At 45.6% G+C, this 20,163-nt stretch overlaps 1 protein-coding gene across 2 annotated transcripts in view; it reads left to right on the forward strand.

Moving 5' to 3' along the window:
- The first annotated feature begins 1,021 nt into the window (after nt 1–1,021).
- SPADH (spermadhesin family member) overlaps nt 1,022–20,163 on the forward strand; it is a 53,052-nt gene continuing 33,910 nt past the window's right edge. The window contains exons 1-4 of one of the 2 annotated variants that reach the window (XM_031015565.3): nt 1,022–1,099; nt 3,829–3,858; nt 4,943–5,078; nt 7,034–7,685. In XM_031015565.3, coding sequence (XP_030871425.1) covers nt 1,054–1,099; nt 3,829–3,858; nt 4,943–5,078; nt 7,034–7,235 — 414 coding nt within the window. In that variant the 5' untranslated portion in view covers nt 1,022–1,053 and the 3' untranslated portion in view covers nt 7,236–7,685. Of the gene's footprint in view, nt 1,100–3,828; nt 3,859–4,942; nt 5,079–7,033; nt 7,686–20,163 lie in introns of those variants that run through there. The other variant, XR_008668808.2, reaches the window with a different exon arrangement.

The following is a 20,163-nucleotide window of genomic DNA, read 5'->3' on the forward strand; positions in this document are numbered from 1 at the left end:
TATAAATTGGTCACAGTCTTTGGTTGGCAAATTGGCTTGCATTCCTTCATATGGCTGAATAAATTCCCATTATGGCTATACCAAGTTTTCTTCATCTGTTTCTCAGTTGATATTAGATAGTTTCCCCTCTTTGGCTAACATAAGCAATGCTACTATGAACATTCACGTACAAATTTATATCTAGACATATGCTGTTAATTCTCTTTAGCATACAGCTAGTGGAATTGCTAGACCATAAAGGAACTCTCTGTGTAAGCTTCTAAGAAATTTCCAGCCTGTTCTCCACAGAAGCCTCTTTTAACCATGACCCTCCCCTGGGACTGAGCCATGTGGATCCTGGCATGACACATGTGTAATACAGGCAGACACGGGTACTCATGCCATCTACCTGGACATTCCCACATGGGTGGGCCTATCCCTGCAGTGGCCCCACTGTGACCCACTCACACCTTGATCTGCTCAAGGGCCTGATTTCATGCCTTTGCTCTCCTGTGACACAGAGAGGGCTGTGGGAGAGATGGGCAGTCAGGAGTTCGGGACCTCACACTGGTTCTGCCCCTGATGCCCTGTGACTTTGGGAAAGTCTCCTGGTTCTCTCTGGGTCTCGGATCTTCAGCTTTCCAAGGACTCCCGGCCTGCCTCACCTCTGGGGTGTTGTGAGGCTTCTGCAACATAATACAGCTGCAGATGCTACAAGTTAACCCGAAGAAAGAGGGCTGCCCCAGTAGGAGATCACGGATTGAGGCCAGCTTGTGATACTTCCCTTGAGTCTGCCTGGGCGGAAAGGAGAAGGAGCACCTGGCCATTATATCGCTGTCTAGGTGAAACCTGGAACCTGGCTGAGAAAGATCAGTGTTGATTAGCATCTAGCCACACCTCTCCCCTCCCTCTCTAGACCAGCCAGGTGATCCTGCAGCACCCTCAGATCCTACAGCTTGGCCAATCTTGGCTCCAGATGGGAGGGAGAAGATCAGATTTCATGGGTGTTTCTATATAACCCCAAGCCACCAGAGCTGAGCTCACTCCTGAGGTTGGTGCCAGGCCCTACTGAGGATGAGGCTGTCCAGAGCCTTCGCTTGGCCGCTGCTGCGCAGTATAGGTAACGCATGGCCCCAGGCCCTTTCTCCTGGGCCTCGCACTGTTTTCCTTTTCAACTGCAGAGATTTTTAAATTTGCTTATTGCCAAGGAAGAAGCCCATGGCTGATTAGCTGAAAGATACTCTCTTCCATACAAAATGTTTCACTTAGTGCTGGTGGAGGAAGAGACAAATAGGAAAATATCTATGTCATTGTGCTGATGCCATCGTGATTTTTAAACATTTCTGGGTTCCTGAGTTCCCGGTCTTGATGTGTTCTGTGACCCTCCTTCCTGCCTTAAGCAATGTATGCTGAGATTCTGCAGGGCTCACCCAGAAGTGGCTGAGAAAATCAGACATGGTCTTGCTTTCGAGGCTTTCCAGGTGGTCTGACGGCAGGCAGTGTCTTGGTGAGGGTGCCCTGCGTGGAATGTGTCTGGGGACTTCTGAGGGGGTAACTGTGGCCCTTGGGGGAGCCCACAGCAGGAGGGGGCTCTGCATCTGCCCAGCGGGTTGTCACATGGCTGCTGCAGCAACTTCAGGAGGAGCAATAACCAGCAGCTCCCATCGCTGGCTGGGAATGCCTGGAAGAGGGGGAGTCACTTGCCCTCTAGAGGGCTGGGCCCTGGGAATTGTGTCAAATGCATGAGGACTGGCCAACTGATTTTGAATGCAGGCAGGAAAGGAAGAGGGTATAGATTTCCTCAGGGAGATGTCTTCGTCTCTATGTCTCTCTTCCCCTGGCTTCCTGTTTCCCTCATTCTCCCCACCTTCTTCCTTTGTATCCTCTTTCTCTCCCCTTTCCTTCCTGAGCTCCTTGTTTCCTACTCTCGTCACTTCTTTCTCCTCTCTTGCCCTTGCCGGGTCCTTTCCAACCTTGCCCATTTCTCCTGCGCTGCTCCACTTTGCTGACTGCACACTCACGTCAGGGGCTGCCCCATCACCGGGTGCTCTCCTCCCCTGCCAGGATTTCAGCCTCACTGTAGGCCCCAGCTCCACGTGGCTGCCTCTGGCTAAAGCTTCAGATGCCCATCTACATTTCCAACTCAGATAACAGCTTACAGCTTCTGTCTAAATTAGGGCTACAGTGAGGCCTTAGGGCAACTGGTCATAGGAACCCTAAGAGCTTGGTGGAAAAACTTAATATGCTTGACATTTGGTTTCCTCATCCTTGGTGAAATCAAGAGACACAAAGACAACTTGATGAAAAAGAGGCAGAGGTGCCGAGCTTAAATGCAGAAACTAATGAGTGCTGCATAGGCTTGGCCAAGTCACCCAACCTCTCTTCACCTCAGCTGTAGAATCGGGGTGCCTCGACAGGGCTGTTGTGAGGAGTTAGTGAAGCAAAAGTTTCCATTCAAGCAAATTTAGAAAAGTTCATTACTAAAGCTCCCTGGAGTGATCACTAGCCTCACAGCCTGAAAGCTTGTGTAGTCAGTGATTGTTAAGTAGCAGCTTCTTCCCCATGCCTCAAGGCCTTTGCCTAAGAATCTAGATGAAAGGAATTTAAGGTAGATGTGGTTACAGTACAGAAATGTCACTCAATATGACAGGCATGTTCAGGATTTGCACTCGAGGTCTGCTTTCTGGGGAATCGTGGTTTATTTCTTCCAGAGCCAACTTGATAGAGGCCCCAGCTGTGGGGAGACTCTTCTTTGCACCCACAAAGGACCAATATAGTCTCAGGCTCAGGAAAGACAGCTAAGATGTCCTGGTTGACTTTTGTCAGAATAGGTTGTGTAGCATTATGAGGATTGCTAATTTACTTAGTAAAGAAACATCATCTAATTTGGAAAATGAAGCAACTGTCTTGAAAGCGTTAGAGTGACAGATCAGGTGTATGCCAGGCTACCCCGTGCTGGGCATTGGGCCATGGGCTCGTGCACCCAGCTTCATCCTGTAAGGTAGTTAAAATCAAGATGCCCATTGTATAGATGAGTGACTGAGGCTTAGGGAGAGTTAAAAACTTTGTCCAAAGCCGTTCAGCTCTAGGCTGCTGGGACAGTTAACCAGGGACATCTGATTCTGAACCCGTGTGCCTGCCCGCTAGATCATAGCCTGACAATGATCCCAGTGTCACGTGCACTGTGGGACGTATGAGATTGCATGCAGGGCTGGCTTGGATCCCGTTATTTAACTCCGGTCCCTGAATAGTGAAATTTCCATAAATAAACATGGCTCACTTCTACTCACTTAAAAATTTTAGTCAACAGATTTATTTCAAAATCAAATTAATCACTGGTTTTGTTATAGAATTTACAAGGAGAAGTGTTTATATCAGAGTTAAGGCAGCTGACTTTTATTTTTTCCCAGGAAAGTGGGACGTGAGACCTTTAGCTAAAAAATCAGGAATGTCTCGGATAATTCAAGACAAGCTGACTACTCTATCAGAGCAGTCATTTCTGACCATGGCTCCAGAGTGAGACAATTGAACTTTAATTGAGTGGAATGGGAAAAACAAGAATGCTGTGAGTGAGCTGGTTTGTGAATTTGTGAGTGCTGAGAGCGATGCTGCCTTCCATCCTTCTCTCTGGGTAACCCAGGGCTGTTCCCATAAATGGGGACAGTGACGCCATCTCTTCTTCCTGCTTAGCTCTGTCCCTTTGTGCTCAGCTCTGTCCCTTTGTGCTCAGCTCTGTCCCTTTTCACTCAAGCTCCTCTTCACAGTGTAGTCATTTTCCTTTCTTCTGCTTTCACCCATTGGTAAGTTCAGATTTTCATGGTTTTTGTTTTGTTTTGTTTTGTCTTTCAGCCACGACTGTTACAGCTCCATTTGCCACAGGTAAATGCAGACAAGACTGTTACTGTCTTTCCCTTGCCTCACACAGAGACCCTGTTTTGGGGTTGAAATCCAAATGGATCAATGAGAAGGGCACGTACCAGGGATAATTCTTGTCCAAAAGGACTTGGTAATTGGATTCAGCCTTCATAATCGCTAATTCCCCCTCCCACCCTCTCAGTGCTCCCCTCCATGAGCCTCCTCCCAACTTCCCCAACACCTCCAAGCCCCCCGAAGTCTCCTCTGCCCTCCTGTCTTACCAGCCTGCTGGGCAGGGAAAGGAGCCACCACTCCACAGAGCCTGCGTTCCTGGAGGATGGGAGCCTCTTCTAAACACCTGGAGTCTGGAGAGCTGAGGAGCTGCTCCATCCTCGGTGTCAGAAAACTGCTCCTCCCTCTAACCTGCTTCCTCCAGGCTGCAGTTCTTCCCTCTTCCTACGAGCTTCTCCGTGAGGATGCAGGCTAGAGGGAGGAGCAGTTTCTTGCGATGCAGGGTGGCTTGTTGATTGATTGGTGGATTCACCTAGTGCTTAACCAGTTGCTGGGCATGAGCTAAGTGCTTTAGAAACTGGAACACATTTGACCACTCAAGGAAAGTGCTCTTTTCATCCTCAGTCACACTTTCGGAGCCTGAGGCATCATTGAACCTCAAGGAGATGGATTCTCATTTGTTCAGGGATTGGGCTACTATTGGGGCAGGAGCACTGCCTATTTGTTATTTGTCCAGCCGGCCCTAAGAAAAGATCTGTAGGGAAATGGAAAGATAGTGTTTGTGCTGATTTTCTGTTCACTAATCGGGCAATACGATTGGTGAGAAAGTTTTAGTTAGGGGTGTTAAGTTCCTCTATTTCCCACTGGTCATAAACAAACTGTACTTTAAAATAAGTGTGGGTCACCTAATAAAGTCTGAAACCAAAAAGCCCACCTTGTTTGTGGAGCCATCAGACTGGGCCATTAAGGTTGAATTTTCTTCCCAAGGATGGGAAGTTGGGAGAATCAGTAATAACAGGGGCCCCTGGAATGACACAAGCCGATCCCAGACCTAGAGCATCCCTGCAGTGCCTGGGCCCCGTTTCTCCTCTTGTAGCACCCAGTGACTGTGGGGGCCACTACACGGATGAATATGGCAGGATCTTCAACTACGTTGGGCCGAAAACTGAATGCGTCTGGATCATCGAGTTGAACCCCAGGGAGATAGTCACGGTGGCCATTCCAGACCTCAAGTGAGTACTGGGGTTGTGAGTTTTCTTTGATGTTGTTGTTATTTCTAGGAAAGATCCCATCTTGACCTCATATGGTTCACCTTCCACCCTATCCATGACAGCCATTTGACACACAATTTGACTGCATTTTCACTTCCTGTTGAAAGCTTTTCACTGGCTCGTTTTCTCCAAATAAAGTTGATCTTCTTGTCATGCCTTTGTCATTCCTCATAACTGGTTTCTCTTCTCTGCTCACTTCTGATCACTTCTCCTCTCTGGACCCTGCTATGGGCTGTGCCATTACACTGAGTTTCCTGGACACACCAGAGTCCAGCAGCTCCTTGCCTTTGCTCACACCTGCCCTCTGCCTGGAATGCATCCTTCAATCCCTGCCAGACTCATCTGCCCTCTGCAAAGGGTTTTCATGTTGTATTTCATGAGTTAGCTCAAGGACAACAACCTCCATAACAATAAAACCACTTTCCTGACTCTCTGCAGAGGAGGAGAGATCTTTTTCTCACAAGGGTTTTCATAATACCCCTGGAAAGCTCTACACTGAATTTATAGTGCAATATTACTCTTGCCTATGATTTTGTTTGTGTCTACTAGGAGTCTGTCTTTGGATTGCAGGTATTTTTCTTAAATGAATGAATGAATGAAGTGATAAAGCCACAGAAGGCATTTCCAATGCAGCCTAAGTTACTGCATTGATATCCCAGGGCAGTGTTCACAGATTTCAGCATGGAAACCACATTTCCATCAATTCCAGACCAAGCCAAACACAGCCCACAATGGTGGATGAGACAGATGGTGGAACTGTGTGACCCAGAGGTCCTGTCCCCTCCAGACAGCCTATGGGCTCAGAATCCCACTACGTTATGCAGGAGTTCTATGGGATCAAGGACACTTCGAGACACCTGCCTCAAATACAGGGCTTAAACTGCCTACCCAACCTGAGGCCCGGGGATTCAAAAAGGATGTGTGGCCATGAAGACCCATATGGGGAAACAAGGAGAGAAGGAGGTTGAGGAGGGACCTGGAATGAAAGAGTCGTGCACTTCCTGTTTCATAATTTCCCCAAGGCCAGAGGGATGGGCAGCTGTGGACATTTTCCCATATTGTCCCTTTGTCCTTTTCAAAGTTGATTTTGAATCTGATTGTCCTTGGCACCAAGGAGGGACACAGGCTGGGCCAAGAGCAAAACTAGTATAAAGTCAGCCCTGTGTGTGTCCTGGTGGGGTGTCCACTTGTTGTCTTATTATACCCCAGAGAGGCTCCAGCCCCTCCTTGTGAACTGAGACCTGCTGGGGCCTGAGGATGAGGGGTGGAGATTAGTCCTGGAAAAGCACAGGGAGGAGAGGGAAGTAGGGAGGTCTCCTAGGACTGAGAACTTCCATGTGCAGCTTGTCTCTCACAGGATGGAGAAAGAGACCCCTCTCTCCTCTGCAGTGAGTAAGCAAGGCCAAGCTTATGCTAGTGGGGGGTCATGCTTCACCTCTTCCTGTCCCATCTGCCAGGGGAAAGGAAGGCAGGAACCAGGGAGCAGTGTCCACACACTCATTTCTGGTGATTTTTGTCCTGACACAGAGGTTGTGGTTTAAGGAAACACACCACTCTGCTGGCTGCATCCCCTGTTTGGGGAACTTGAAGCACAGCTGATGTTTTGACCAAAATTCCTGGGTTGGAATCCTAGGGCCATGGGCTGGGCTCCCTGGAAGACATGGAAACCATGAGACTGGGAAGCCACCTGCTGCCCTGGTGGAGGGGAAGGTTTCTGGGAAGATGGAGGGGGTGCTCGGGCCCCTGCTTGCGTTATTGAAGAACTGACGAACTTTCTTTCTTTCGTTCTCTTCTGTCCTTGCACTTCTCATGAGCAAAGCTGTTGGGATCTAGTGTGGATTCATTGGTGGAGGGAGGTGGCAGCCTGGCTGGAGGACAAATCCAAATGCTGATGGTTGCCTTTTCTTCTGACCCAGAGGATTCGCATGTGGCAAAGAATATGTGGAAGTGCTGGATGGACCTCCAGGGTCTGAGTCCTTGGGCAGGATTTGTAGAGCCTTCAGTACATTCTATTACTCTTCTTCCAACATCATCACCATCAAGTACTCCAGAGAACCCAGTCATCCACCCACCTTCTTTGAAATATATTACTTTGTTGACGCTTGGTCAACACATTAATAGGAAGGCCGGGGGAAGAGGCACCTGCTGATGCTCCCCTGCTCTGCCTGAGCCTGGTTCTGCATGTGTTGGACAGAGGCTATACCTGGGACTGCAGAAATAAGATTGAGTCATAGTTCTCCTGGACCAGCACTGGGTGAGGGAGAGGGAGTGTGACCCTGTGACCCTTCCAGAAAAAGATACGGGTTCTGTCTCAGCATTTCTGTACACCCACATCTTTAGTGTTAGAAGATCATATGTGAAAACTTTCTTTATCTTTCCTGTCTTCTTGATATAGAAGTGTGTATCTCTGAGAAGCCATCTTTCTCTCTATTGATCTTATTATATGCCCTGTACCATTTTCTAGTGTATTTCTGCAAAGTGAGTAGTATATGAACTATATACTATAAGGAATGTATGATATACATATTCTATATGAATATATAATCCTAGAAAATATATATAAACAAGAAATATATATTATATATACATAAAATATATATAAATAAGAAACTTGTGCCTCCTGGACTGAGATTATACTTGGTGCCCTATGAGTCTCTGGACACACTGAAATACACAGCACACATTCTCCATCCCTAAGAGACTTGTATTCAGTTGAGGACTGAAACCAGCTTGCATAGAGTCAAACAGCAGCACAAGAAGCAATGGCCCCTGACACCCCCATCAGGCAGTGGGTGACAGCTGCAGACACTGTGAGGTCTGGGGTTCACCCAGCTATGCTGTTCACACCAGGCTTCCCAGTGAGGTGGAGCTCAGGTCTGGCCTCCAGTCATGGGGAGGTCTGGAAAGGCCGGAGTAGGACGTGCTGAGCAGGTGCCGTGAGCAGAGGTGGAGTCACCCGAATGGGGTGAATTTAGGAACAAAGAGAAAAGTGCTCCCTCCATCTTTCTGAGTGTTTCAGAAAGGGCAGAGCTCCCAGTGGGGCCTGTGTTGGGCATATTTGAGTGCATTTCAGGCACATTGCTGAAGTGGCTACTTCTTCCTTCACCATGGGTGAGGCCTATCTGGGGACAGAAGAAGGCTTGGCTCCTGGTCTTGGTTCTGGATGAGTCCAGTTTTTTTTGTTGTTTTGTTTTTTTCCCCCGGGATACTTGGTCAGTCCCCAGGAGGCCCACAGTCCTCCCTGAATGTGACCAGGGGAGAGGAGGACACAGGGTCAGGGACCTTCCAGAGCTGACCTTGCGGAGTTTCCCTCCACCCTTGAAGCTGGAAGGAGCATCTGGATCCTGTAAACCTCACATGAAGCAAGCATCTCTGTCTGTCATCTAAGTTGTTCCAGAATGTTTGTCTTGGAGCTTGAAGGATCACCTGAAACTCACATGGTTGAAGAAAAAAAAAACAAATCCTAGTTTTGGTTGGCTTTTCTGGTTTTTCTAAGTGTACAGATATGGAGACACAGCAGGTAGGACTTGTCCTCTAGCTCTGGTGCACAGCACATGGTAGCCTGGGACTTTGTGTGAGCAGGTCAGGTCTTTAATGTTCCAAGAGCATCTTGGAGTAGAATAATACAATGTGACCAGCTGAACATGACTTCTGCTTAGCGCGCTGATGTCTTTGACTGGAAAAGGTCCAGGGAAACCCTGGACAGAAAGCAGAGTCAAAGAAAAATAACAAGCTACCTGTGTCCATTCTATCACTGAGTGACGTGCGGCTCCAGGTCAGACTTTTTACCTCTGTCAACCATGGTTTTCTCATGTGTGAACTGGAGATAGAAACATCAGACCTTTTACCTCTGTCAACCATGGTTTTCTCATGTGTGGACTGGAGATAGAAACATCAGACCTTTTACCTCTGTCAACCATGGTTTTCTCATGTGTGAACTGGAGATAGAAACATCAGACCTTTTACCTCTGCCAATCATGGTTTTCTCATGTGTGAACTGGAGACAGAAACAGATGACAAAGGAATAATAATAGTGAAAACCATTAAATGTTTATTCAACACAACATTCTCTAGGTACTACCTTAATAATGTCATACAGGTTGTCTAATTTTATCATGACATGAAGTCTTTTGGGGTAGTATTACTATCCCTAGTTTACTTAGGATTTGAGAAGGTTTTGTTTTGTTTTGTTTTCTGTATGTTTGTTTGTTTCTGAGATGGAGTCTCACTCTGTCACCCAGGCTGGAGTGCAGTGTCGCGATCTTGGCTCACCAAAAACTCCGCCTCCCGGGTTCAAGCAATTCTCCTGCCTCAGCCTTCCTAGTAGCTGGGATTACAGGCGCGCTCCACCTTGCCTGGCTAATTTTTGTATTTTTAGTACAGATAGGGTTTCACCATGTTGGCCAGGCTGGTCTTGAACTCCTGACCTCAGGTGATCCACCCGCCTCAGCGCCCCAAAGTGCTGGGATTACAGGTGTGAGCCATTGTGTCTGGCCTAGGATTTGAGAAAGTTAGTTGAAAATAACTTCTCCAGAGGCACACACTGTCATGCCAGCTAGGACTGTGACGAGGGCCATCTGATGCAGAGGCTGGGCTCCTGCCAACACGTCCATCATGAGTGCGAGCCACAGAGCCATGCCCCAGAGGGAGGCCCTGTGACTGCACTCAGGGCTCCTGCATTCAAGTCCATGACAGGTCCCTGAAATGGTGAAAATTTCGTAAATTAAGATGGCTTATTTCTCCTAACTCCAAAAAAAAAAAAAAACATATTCAATAGGTTTACTTCAACATTAGGTTGATTATTGGTCTCATTACAGAATTTAAAACAAGAAATATTCAGGTGAGCATTAGATTGGCTGACTTTTCTGGTTTGCCCAGAATAAGAGGTTTCAGGGACAGGAGAACTTCAGTGCTAAACAACAAACGTTATCAAAAACTAGGACGTGAAGATTGCCTTGGTCAGGGCTGACTTTTCTGTCTGTGGCTCCAGAGTGGGGATATTGTACTTTGAGTGGAATCAAAGAAACAAGAAGAAAGCAGTGAGTGAGCTGGTCTGTAAATGCTGAGAGCCAGTCCTTCTTTCCTCCCTTCCCCCTGAGGGACCCAGCATTGCTCCCAGGGATGGGGACAGCGATGCCACCTCCTCTCCCTGCTCAGCTCCATCTCTTTGCACTCAAGTCCCTCTTCACAGTGTGGTCATTATCGATTCTCCTGCCTTGACCTACAGCTAACTCCCAGCTTGGCATTTTGTTTTTTGTTTTGTGTCCTTTTATGGAAAATCAATTAGCAAAGAAGGATATGAGGTAAATGTGGGCAATCTAATTTCATGCTTTCATTCTTCTCACAAGGAGGCTATGCATTTTCAGGTTGGAATCCAAACAGCTCACCCCTAAAAATCATGTTCTGAGACATGTTCTTGGCCAAAGAATAGTGGAATAAGTAACTGACTATCTGCTTAAGCACTTCACAATCCCTAGATCACCCTCTCTACCAGGTGCTCACCACTCTTTCCTCCCTGTTCCTCCTCCCCTCACCCTCTGCAACTCCAAGTCCTAGGGACCTTCCTCTGCCCTCCCTTCTGGGCAGCTTCCTGGGCAGAGAAAGTGGCCACCTCCTCCAGAGCCTGTTCCCAGGAGAGGAGACTCCTCTAAACCCCTGAAGTCTGGAGAGCTGAGGAACGGCTCCATCCTCAGTGTCAGAGATGAGAGCATTGAAGGAAGAGTGAAGAACTGCAGCATGGAGGTTGCTGGTTGGAGGGAGGAGAGTTTTTCTCAGGATATAGGGGACTTCCAAAGTGTTTATCCACCTAGTGCTTAAAAGGCAGAAACAATGGGCTCAATTATGGGCTAAGTGCTTTACAAATAAGAACACAATTGATCCTAGATCACCCACTGTGATAGGTACAATTATCGTGACAATTTAAACTTATCTGAGACTAATCTTCCTTATCTGTGATAATGGAAAACAACAAGGTTAAGGAAAGTTCTCCACCATTTTTGTTCTGGAGAATGGCTTACTAGAAAGACCACCCTCACCTGTATGACTTAGATAAGACTCATATGATCCCACATTTTCCTTGGGCAACCTGGACACCCCAAATTCTCACTCATTTTCTCTTCAATGATTAGCTGAACTATTTTCCTTCCTTATCAATTGAAATGAAATGCTTGCCAAATTGACCTAACCAAACTTTAGTTAAGCTGGTCTCCCACCACAGCTTCCCCACCTTTGATTCATCCCTCAAGATAAACAAGCACTGCGAAGCAGAATAATCCTCCCAAAGACCCTTCTGGAAATGAGCTGACCACGAGACACACATTCCTGGTCACCTGTCACACTACCTGCTCATCCCATCTCCCACCCTCAGTCCTTCCAGCTTCTGTCATCCTCCCTAGAAACCAAATTCCTTTCTCTCTGACCTCTGAGATCCTTGCCAATCCTCTGGTTGGAGCACTCTCAGTACTGCTATAAGCATTTTGAATAAAGTCTTTGTACTAGTCCATTTCGACACTGCTCATAAAGACATACATGAGACTGGGTAATTTACAAAAAAAAAAAAGAAGTTTAATGGACTCACAGTTCCACATGGCTGGGGAGCAGCCACAATCATGGCAGAAGGCAAGGAGGAGCAAGTCATATTGTACATGGATGGTGGCAGGCAAAAAGAGAGCTTGTGCAGGGAAACTCCCATTTATAAGCCATCAGATCTCATGAGACTCATTTGCTATCATGAGAACAGCATGGGAAAGACCCACCCTCATGATTCAATTACCTCCCACTGGGTCCCTCCTACAACACATGGGAGTTATGGGAGCTACCATTCAAGATGAGATTTGGGTGGAGACACAGCCAAACCATATCAATCTATTTAAAGCTACGTTGGGATTTGGTTTATTATTTGACAATCTTCCTATCACACTTTGGGGACCTGGGCATCACTGAGCATGATCGTGCGGCCTCTTCTGACCTGTCTTTAAAATAAGATGGATTCTTGTTTGTCTGAGGTCTCTCTTGAGGCAGGAGAGCAGCCTATTTGCTATTTCTCTCCCCTATACTGGGAAAAGACCTGTAGGGACACACAATTGAGAAGGTGCCGGCTTTCTGATCACCATTCTGCCAATGTGGTGATACGGTATGCTATGATGATGGTGTTAAAGTTCTGCTATCTCCCACTGGTCAAAAACACATTAGACTACATATGGAACTGGGTCCCTTAAAAACCTCTGCATGGAGTAAAACAAAAAGTGTGATCATCACACTCCAGTTACCTATGTTGTTTTCAGCTGTCACATAACATTTTGAACAGACGTTGGTATCTCTACGAATATACCCAGCTAAGGTTTCTCTGTGAAATGTAGAGATTAAGGAATAGAAACCTCTTCAATCATAGTTCAAATGTGCATGACCATATGTATAGTCAACTCTCCATAAAACCAGTAGTTCTGCCTTGCTCGTGATAGTAGTTGGCCTACAAATGATGCTTAAGTTCCTGCTATGTATAAAATGAAACTTTCCATAATATTTATGGATGAGCATCAGTTAAATGCTCTTTGCTTTGAGTGGAAAGTTGACTTCAAATGCTATCTTGGATGTTTGAGGTGGGATCTAACCTTTTCACTCCTCACTTATAGGCTGGTGCCCTTCTCCAATTGCTGTTGGGTTAACTTGACATCTTTGAAGGCTCCTGGAAACATTTTCTACTGAAAAATATCCGTGGCCTTCTGGGAAGACATCCTCTCCCAACGAGATGAAAGTTCAGTGTTTTAGTGAACTGACTTAATGGCTATTACTATACCATAATCTAGCTGGGTTAGTGGGTTGGGCCATTCTTGCATTCTTATAAAGAAATATCTGAGACTGGGTAATTTATAAGAAAAGAGGTTTGATTGGCTCATGGTTCTACAGGCTGTACAGGAAGCATAGCACCATCTGCTTCTGGGGAGGCCTCAGGAGGCTTCCAATCATGGCGGAAGGCAAAGAGGGAACAGGCACTTTACATGGCAAAGCAGGAGCAAGAGAGAGAGAGAGTTGGGGAGGAGGTGCCACACACTTTTAAACAACCACATCTTGTGAGAACTCACTCACTATTGTAAAGACAGCACCAAGGAGATGGTGATAAAGCATTCATGAGAAATCCACCCCTATGATCCAATCACCTCCCAGCAGGCTCCACCTTCAACACTGGGGATTACATTTCAATGTGAGATTTAGAGGGAATACACATCCAAACTGCAGCAGTTAGGGACCCAACTGATTGGCTGGCCAATCCGATTCAGTACTTCCGTTTTTTTTTTTTTTGAGATGGAGTCTCACTCTGTTGCCCAGGCTAGAGTGCAGCGGCACAATCTCAGCTCACTGCAAACTTTGTCTCCTGGATTCAAGTGATTCTCCTGCCTCAGCCTCCCGAGTTGCTGGGATTACAGGCACCCACCACCACACCTGGCTAATTTTTGTATTTTTAGTGGAAAAAGGGTTTCATCATGCTGGCCAGGCTGATCTTGAACTTCTGACCTCAGGTGATCTGCCCGCCTCGGCTTCCCAAAGTGCTGGGATTACAGGCTTGAGTCATCATGCCCAGCCTGATTCAGTACTTCTTATCATGCTGTTCCAAAACAGGATAATGACACCAGCAAGAATCACAACCAATATTTGTTCCTGTATCTATATTTCTGTATAAACCAATATATTAATATATCTATTTATTTACCTCCATTTACCTGCTTCTTCCAGGTTGACTGAATGCTGAGAAGAATCATTTGCTATTACCTTAGTGAATGTCCTTTTTGTTACAAGTAACAGAAATACACTTTAGGTATATTGAGCAAAAAATGAGGAAATTTACTGAAGGATTCAAGAGTAAGTCTCAGAAATGAAGGGGCGGTGTAGACAGGGAAGCAATTTGGGAAGCTACCCTCACCTCTATTTTTGATGCCATCTCACCCGACCCTCGTGTTTCATTCTCCTCCCCTCCAGCCTGGCGACATCCTCTTCTCTGTGCACATTGTAGAGGACAGCTGCCTTACAGCTCAGCTCCCAAGTGTATCTGTTTGTGTTAGTCCATTCTCACATTGCTATGAAGAAATACCTGAGACTGGGTAACTTACAAAGAAAAGAGGTTTAGTGGGCTCACAGTTCCACAGGCTGTACAGGAAGCAGGGCACTGGGATCTGCTCAGCTTCCAGAGAGGGCTCAGGAAGCTTCCAATCATGGCAGAAGACAAAGGGGGAGCAGATACTTCACAGGGCCAAAGCAGGAGCAAGAGAGAGGCAGGGGGTGGGGGGTGTCACACACTTTCAAATGACCAGATCTCAAGAGAACTCACTCACTGTCATGAAAACAGCACCAAGGGCATAGTGCTAAACCATTCATGAGAAATCCTGCTCCATAATCCAATCACCGCCCCCCACCAGGCCCCACCTCCAGTGCTGGGGAATTGGGGGGTGCAATTTGATGTGAGATTTTGTGAGGGGACGCAGATTCAAGCCATATCACTGTTCATAGTTCAAAATGACAACAAAGATTCACTTGCACCTCTGATTTCTGTCTGGAAATTTCCAGGGAGAGACTGATTTGTGTGAATTCGGTTGAGCATCCACCTCTGGTTGGATGGCTGATCACCAGCAGGGGAGACTCATAGATCACAAATGTGAGGGTGACCATTCAGGTAACACTGGGCTCAGGTTTCAGAGGGAGGTTGGTAGGGCCCCAAGGAGCAGTCATTCCAGAAACTATTACAGTGTCACCTGTCATGTCTGCCTGGCCGACATTTTTTTTTTTCCATATTGCTCTTGAACTTGAGTTTTTATCTTATCTTTACTGAATACTTCAGGTATCCAGTAGGAAATGAGTGGTTAAAGAGAAGAAATTAAAAAGGGAAAGTGATGATAAACTGAACATGACCAGTGGAAAAGTGAATCCAGCAGAGGAATGAGGAAACTGTCTTTGCCTATCAAATATTCTGCCTTTTGGGGACATATTGTTGACCTTGGCAATCATCTGTGGGTGAGGGAAGCTCAGCAAAGACCATTTGTTCTGTCATGCTGACGAAGGCCAGATATATTAAGCATTCAGTGACCTCTGTCTCTGGAGAGGTGATATTTCAGCCAAAATGTGGAGCCGGCTATCTGCAGAAAGAGCATTCCTGCAAGCACAGAGGACCTTTAGCAAGAGCAAACTAGGCTTGTTCTGGGTGCTCAAAGAGGTTCAGTGTTGCTCAAGTGAGTGAGGGTGGAGGAAGAGGAAGAGGTGAGAGCAGATAAAGGACCAGGGGCCAGACCAGGGGAGGTTTCTTAGGCCACTGTTAGAATCTTGGATCCTGTTTAAGTGCAAGAGGAAGCATGGAAGGGTTTTACATTCGTTTCCTGCTGTAACAGAGCACCACCAGCTGGATGGTTTAGAAAAACAAACTTCTCTCACAGTTCCAGAGGCTAGAAATCCAACAGCAAAGCTGTCAACAGGGCCACACTTCCTCTGACGGAGCTAGAAAAGAATGTGTTTCAGGCCGTTCTCCCACCTTCTGGTAGCCTCTGGTGTTCCTTGACTTGTAGATGGCCATCTCATCCCCATGTTTCTTCACATCCTCTTCCCCCGCAAGTGTCTGTGCCCAAATTCCCCCTTGTTATAAGCACACCAGTTATATTGGATTAGGTTCCATCCTCCCAACTTTGTTTTAATTTAACTACCTCTGTAGAAACCCTATTTCCAAATAAGGTCACATTCTGAGGTACTGGGATTAGAACTTCAACATATCTTTTGCAGGGAGGGAGACACAATTCAACACATAGCAGTTTTAAACAAGGAAGTAACATAATGTGTTTTAAAAATATCACTCTGGCTGCTGGGTGGATTGTGAGTTATAAGAGGGTCCTTTTGAAGAGCCTCCTGCATTAGTCCAGGTGAAAGATGGTAGTTTGGATGGAGAGAAATGGCTGCCTGGCTGTAGCCTTGGTTTGAGCTTGCGGTATAGGCAGGAAGGGAGGCAGCTTGAAGCCAAAGATAATAATAGAGATTCAGATATTATAAACTCTTAGCTAATATGAAGTAACTATGAAGTACTCACTAAGCCTCATGCTCAATTAACTGTTCTTATTCTTTTCCATGAATTATCTCCTTTAATCCTCCAACTCCCTATGATGTAGACATTATAATTGCCTCTACTCACAGATGGGGAACATGAAGCTGAGCACTGCCTAGAAACTTGTCTGAGATCCCACAGCTCACCTGATAATGAAGCAGCTATTCCCACCCATGTCTTCTGCTGCCACATCCAGGCTCTTGGTGACGTTTCAGCACTCTATTTCAGAACACGCTGAAGGCTTGTTTGCTGAGACTGGAGATTTATGGCACAGAGGGAGATAAGGTTGGGTAGGTGGGGCTCCTATTTTAATCATTTATGAGTATTTGTCTCATTCTTCAACTATTTATAAGCTTGTTGAGGGTAGAGTCCAGGCTCTCTCTCTCTCTATATATATATCCATATAGAGGTAGACATGGGTGTGTATATACCCATATATAAGTACATATGGGTTGTATATACCCATATATAAGTATATATATAGTCTGGACTCTACCCTTAACAAAGGTGTATATATATTCACACACCCATATATAGATAGATAGATATTCATCTATCTATCTATATCAATGCTAACATTGAGCTATTATCATGTTCTGGACCTCGTTCTGAATCAGGTTTTCTTAACCTCAGCGATATTGGCATTTTGGTCAGGTCGTTCTTTGTCGCGGGGCTGTCCTGTGCATTGCAGGATGTTTAGTAGCATCTCTACCCTCCGCTAGATGCCAGTTGTGACAACCAAAAATATCTCCAGACATTAACAAATACCTCCTGAGGGACAAAATTCCCCCTGGTTGAGAATTACGGTCTAATACCTCACATTTAACATATCCAGGAGCCCCACTAGGCAGCTACTCTTCTGATTCCATTTGTGGGAGAGGAACTCGAAGCTCAGAGATGTTGAGATAGATGTCCTAGATGATACAGCCAGGGTTCATATAACCCCTCCAACATCTGAGCTCATGGCAGGTGTTGACAGGACACCTGCTGGATGGATTGCAGGTAGCTTTGACATTGAGGCAGAGATGTTTATGCATGGCTAAGCATTATAGGAAACCATGAAAGGTTTTTGACCAGAGTAGTGATCTGAGAAAAGCAGAAGTTTACAGAAAACTCAAAGACTCCCTCCCATCTTCAAAGATAACTTCATATTTGGGATCCTTGGGCCTGGGGTCAGAAGGGATTAGAGGGTAACCTCATCCAGGAAGGAAAATGTTCCAAAGACCACCGATGCTTTTCTGCTTCCTCCTTTCCTCTTCTCTTATGAAATTTTCTTTCTACCAAGTTACATAAGATCCTCTAGGCATCCTGCTTCTTGTCACTCCCCAGACATTTTGGTAATAAGAGCATAAGGATTAATTACAACCCCCTGTGAATGTTTAATGCAATTACTGTTCACTGGCTCCCAGTAATTTCCAAAACATAAATGGGCAGTGAACAGACAAAATCTCCATTTGCCAACAAAGCTACAACTTGGCATTTAAATTAAATAAAACCCACCTATCATTTTTTTAACTTTTATTTGAAGGTCGGGGGTAGCATCACTGCATGATCAAACAGGAATCCAACTCATCCATTCAATTATTGCTGGTTGACAAAATTGTAGGAGACCTGATGAATGCCAATTGATTCCACTATAGTCACATTAAAACTGACATAGCATTAAAAAAAGAAACACTTACTAAAAATCCAGGAAAGAGACAAAAGAGGAAAAATAGGCACTCAACTTCTTCATGATCTCCTTTCCAATAAAATATCTTGTGTGTAGTATGTAGAGTGTTCCTCATAAATTCATCAGAAGAAATCATTCTTCTTCCTTTTTCATGCAGGTCTGGATTTGGGGAACTCAAGAGGTTCTCCTTTGCTTAATCTATTTCTCCTTACAGTCCAAGGCATCTAGTCCCCTTGTCTATGGGCAGCCCTTAGTGCTCCCTTTTATCTCTCACATTGTCAAGGTTTTGGTGACAGCATTACAAATAGACATGACCACTGTGCCCCACCCTGACTCACTCATACACTTTTAATTTAGATGTTCCCATCCCCCAGAGCAGAAGGCACTTCATTCATATTAACTTTATTTTCTAACTACTTTGATTACTATTCTGTCAACTCCAAAGTGGTCAAGTTTAAGTTTAAAGCCTTCCAGTCTCTTAACCCAGTGCAGTGCATTCTCAGTGTAAAGTGGTCATGTGCAGGGCAAACAGTAGCTCATTCCAATGCCACTGGGGCTGCTCTCCAAGAGCCAGGTGAGAAACCCATCCTGACCAGAGCAAGGTGGACTTGGGACCAATTCTTCTACAAAGGGAGCCATCTCTGAAAATGGTATAATATGGTAACAAATGGTGGTCTTGTTCTGTGTTCATGGTCAGCTGACTAGAGCAAATAGCTGGGTGACTGAGATAATGTATGGCTAACCCAATATTCAAGCTGCCTGCATTTCTAAGCACCTGTATTTTTCATTCACTTATTCATTCATTCATTCAGTCTGTAACCCCAAATCTAGCTTGAGCTCACTGGCTTCTTAGGCTCTGGATGAGGCAGGCTCCACTTCTCAATTTCCCTCTGGTTGAAATTCAAAGCCTTCTTTGGGATTTCTGCAAACTGCCAGGAGGCTGTAGGACACCATTTCCACACATGCTGTCTCTCTTCTGAACTCTCTGCCTGATATGAAACTCAGCCCTGTCGTCAATTCACAAACGCCAGTCCGCGAAGCTCATTCATACAACGTACTCATGAATTTAATGGGCTTTTCTGATGATGAGGGTCTCAGGGAGGAATCTCTGGAGCTCTGCATAGCAAACAACTTACAACAACATGTTAGGTACTTCTTGTCTCAAAAGCCCACAGCCTCCTTGATACGTGGGGTTTTACATGGCCGTTTATCCCCATGCAGTGGGGTACATCTCACTAATGGCTGTCTCTTCTTCCTCCCTTCTTCCTTTTCTTTTTAAGAGAAAAACAAAATTCCTCTCATTTCCTCATGCAAAGAGGCTAACCATTCTTTCATTGTTAGGAGGCTACTCAAGTATCCCCTTCCAGCCCCAAATAAACTGTAAGGTATTTTTCCCCAAGAAAAAACAATTTACCTTAAGATAAATTTGGGTGCCAGCTCTTAAGGAATATAAATGTTGCTTCATTATGATTTTAAAATCATTTATGGAAGTACATACAGTATGTTAGGTACTAGGGATACTAGAATGATTAAATTGGGCTTGTGCACTGGCTACAGAAATGGCTTGTCATCCAGTGGGTTATACATGAGACAGATGGCATGTGGAAGGAGGAAGCCAGTCAGTGAGAGGGAAGAAGCAGAGTCAAGTTGCTATGGGATCCCTGAAGAGGGCAATGGATTCGGTTTAGGGATGAATTATAGAATGAGTGCAGTGTCTCTTCAGGAAATGGAGGTAAATGTCTGGTCATATCCAAATTGTTAGCCAGATGTTTTACCTCAGGATCCTCCAGCTTGTTTTTGTTTGTTTGTTTATTTGTTTGTTTTTGTTTTGAGATGGAGTCCTGCTCTGTCACCCAGGCTGGAGTGCAGTGACGTAATCTCAGTTCACTGCAACCTCTGCCTCCTTGGTTCAAGCTATTCTCCTGCCTTAGCCTCCCGAGTAACTGGGATAACAGGCATGCACCACCACGCCCGGCTAATTTTTTTTTTTTTTTGTAGAGATGGGGTTTCACCATGTTGGCCGGGCTAGTCTTGAACTCCTGACCTCAAGTGATCCACCTGCCTAAGCACCCCAAAGTTCTGGGATTACTGGGGTAAGCCACCACACTCAGGCTTCTTTAGCTTGTTTGACTCCAATTTAGTCACCCACTTCTGACACCACCATCATAGATGAGCCCTGTCTGATTTCACAGGGCCCTTGTGAGTCAGGGGTGAGACCACATTAAAAACTATATAGCCTCTAGGAATGGAGCAAATGATGGCGTCTGTTTACAAAAGCAATTCTAAATAAAACGAATACC

This window comes from Gorilla gorilla, chromosome 8 (genome assembly GCF_029281585.2).
Source record: "Gorilla gorilla gorilla isolate KB3781 chromosome 8, NHGRI_mGorGor1-v2.1_pri, whole genome shotgun sequence".
Taxonomy (NCBI): Eukaryota; Metazoa; Chordata; class Mammalia; order Primates; family Hominidae; genus Gorilla; species Gorilla gorilla.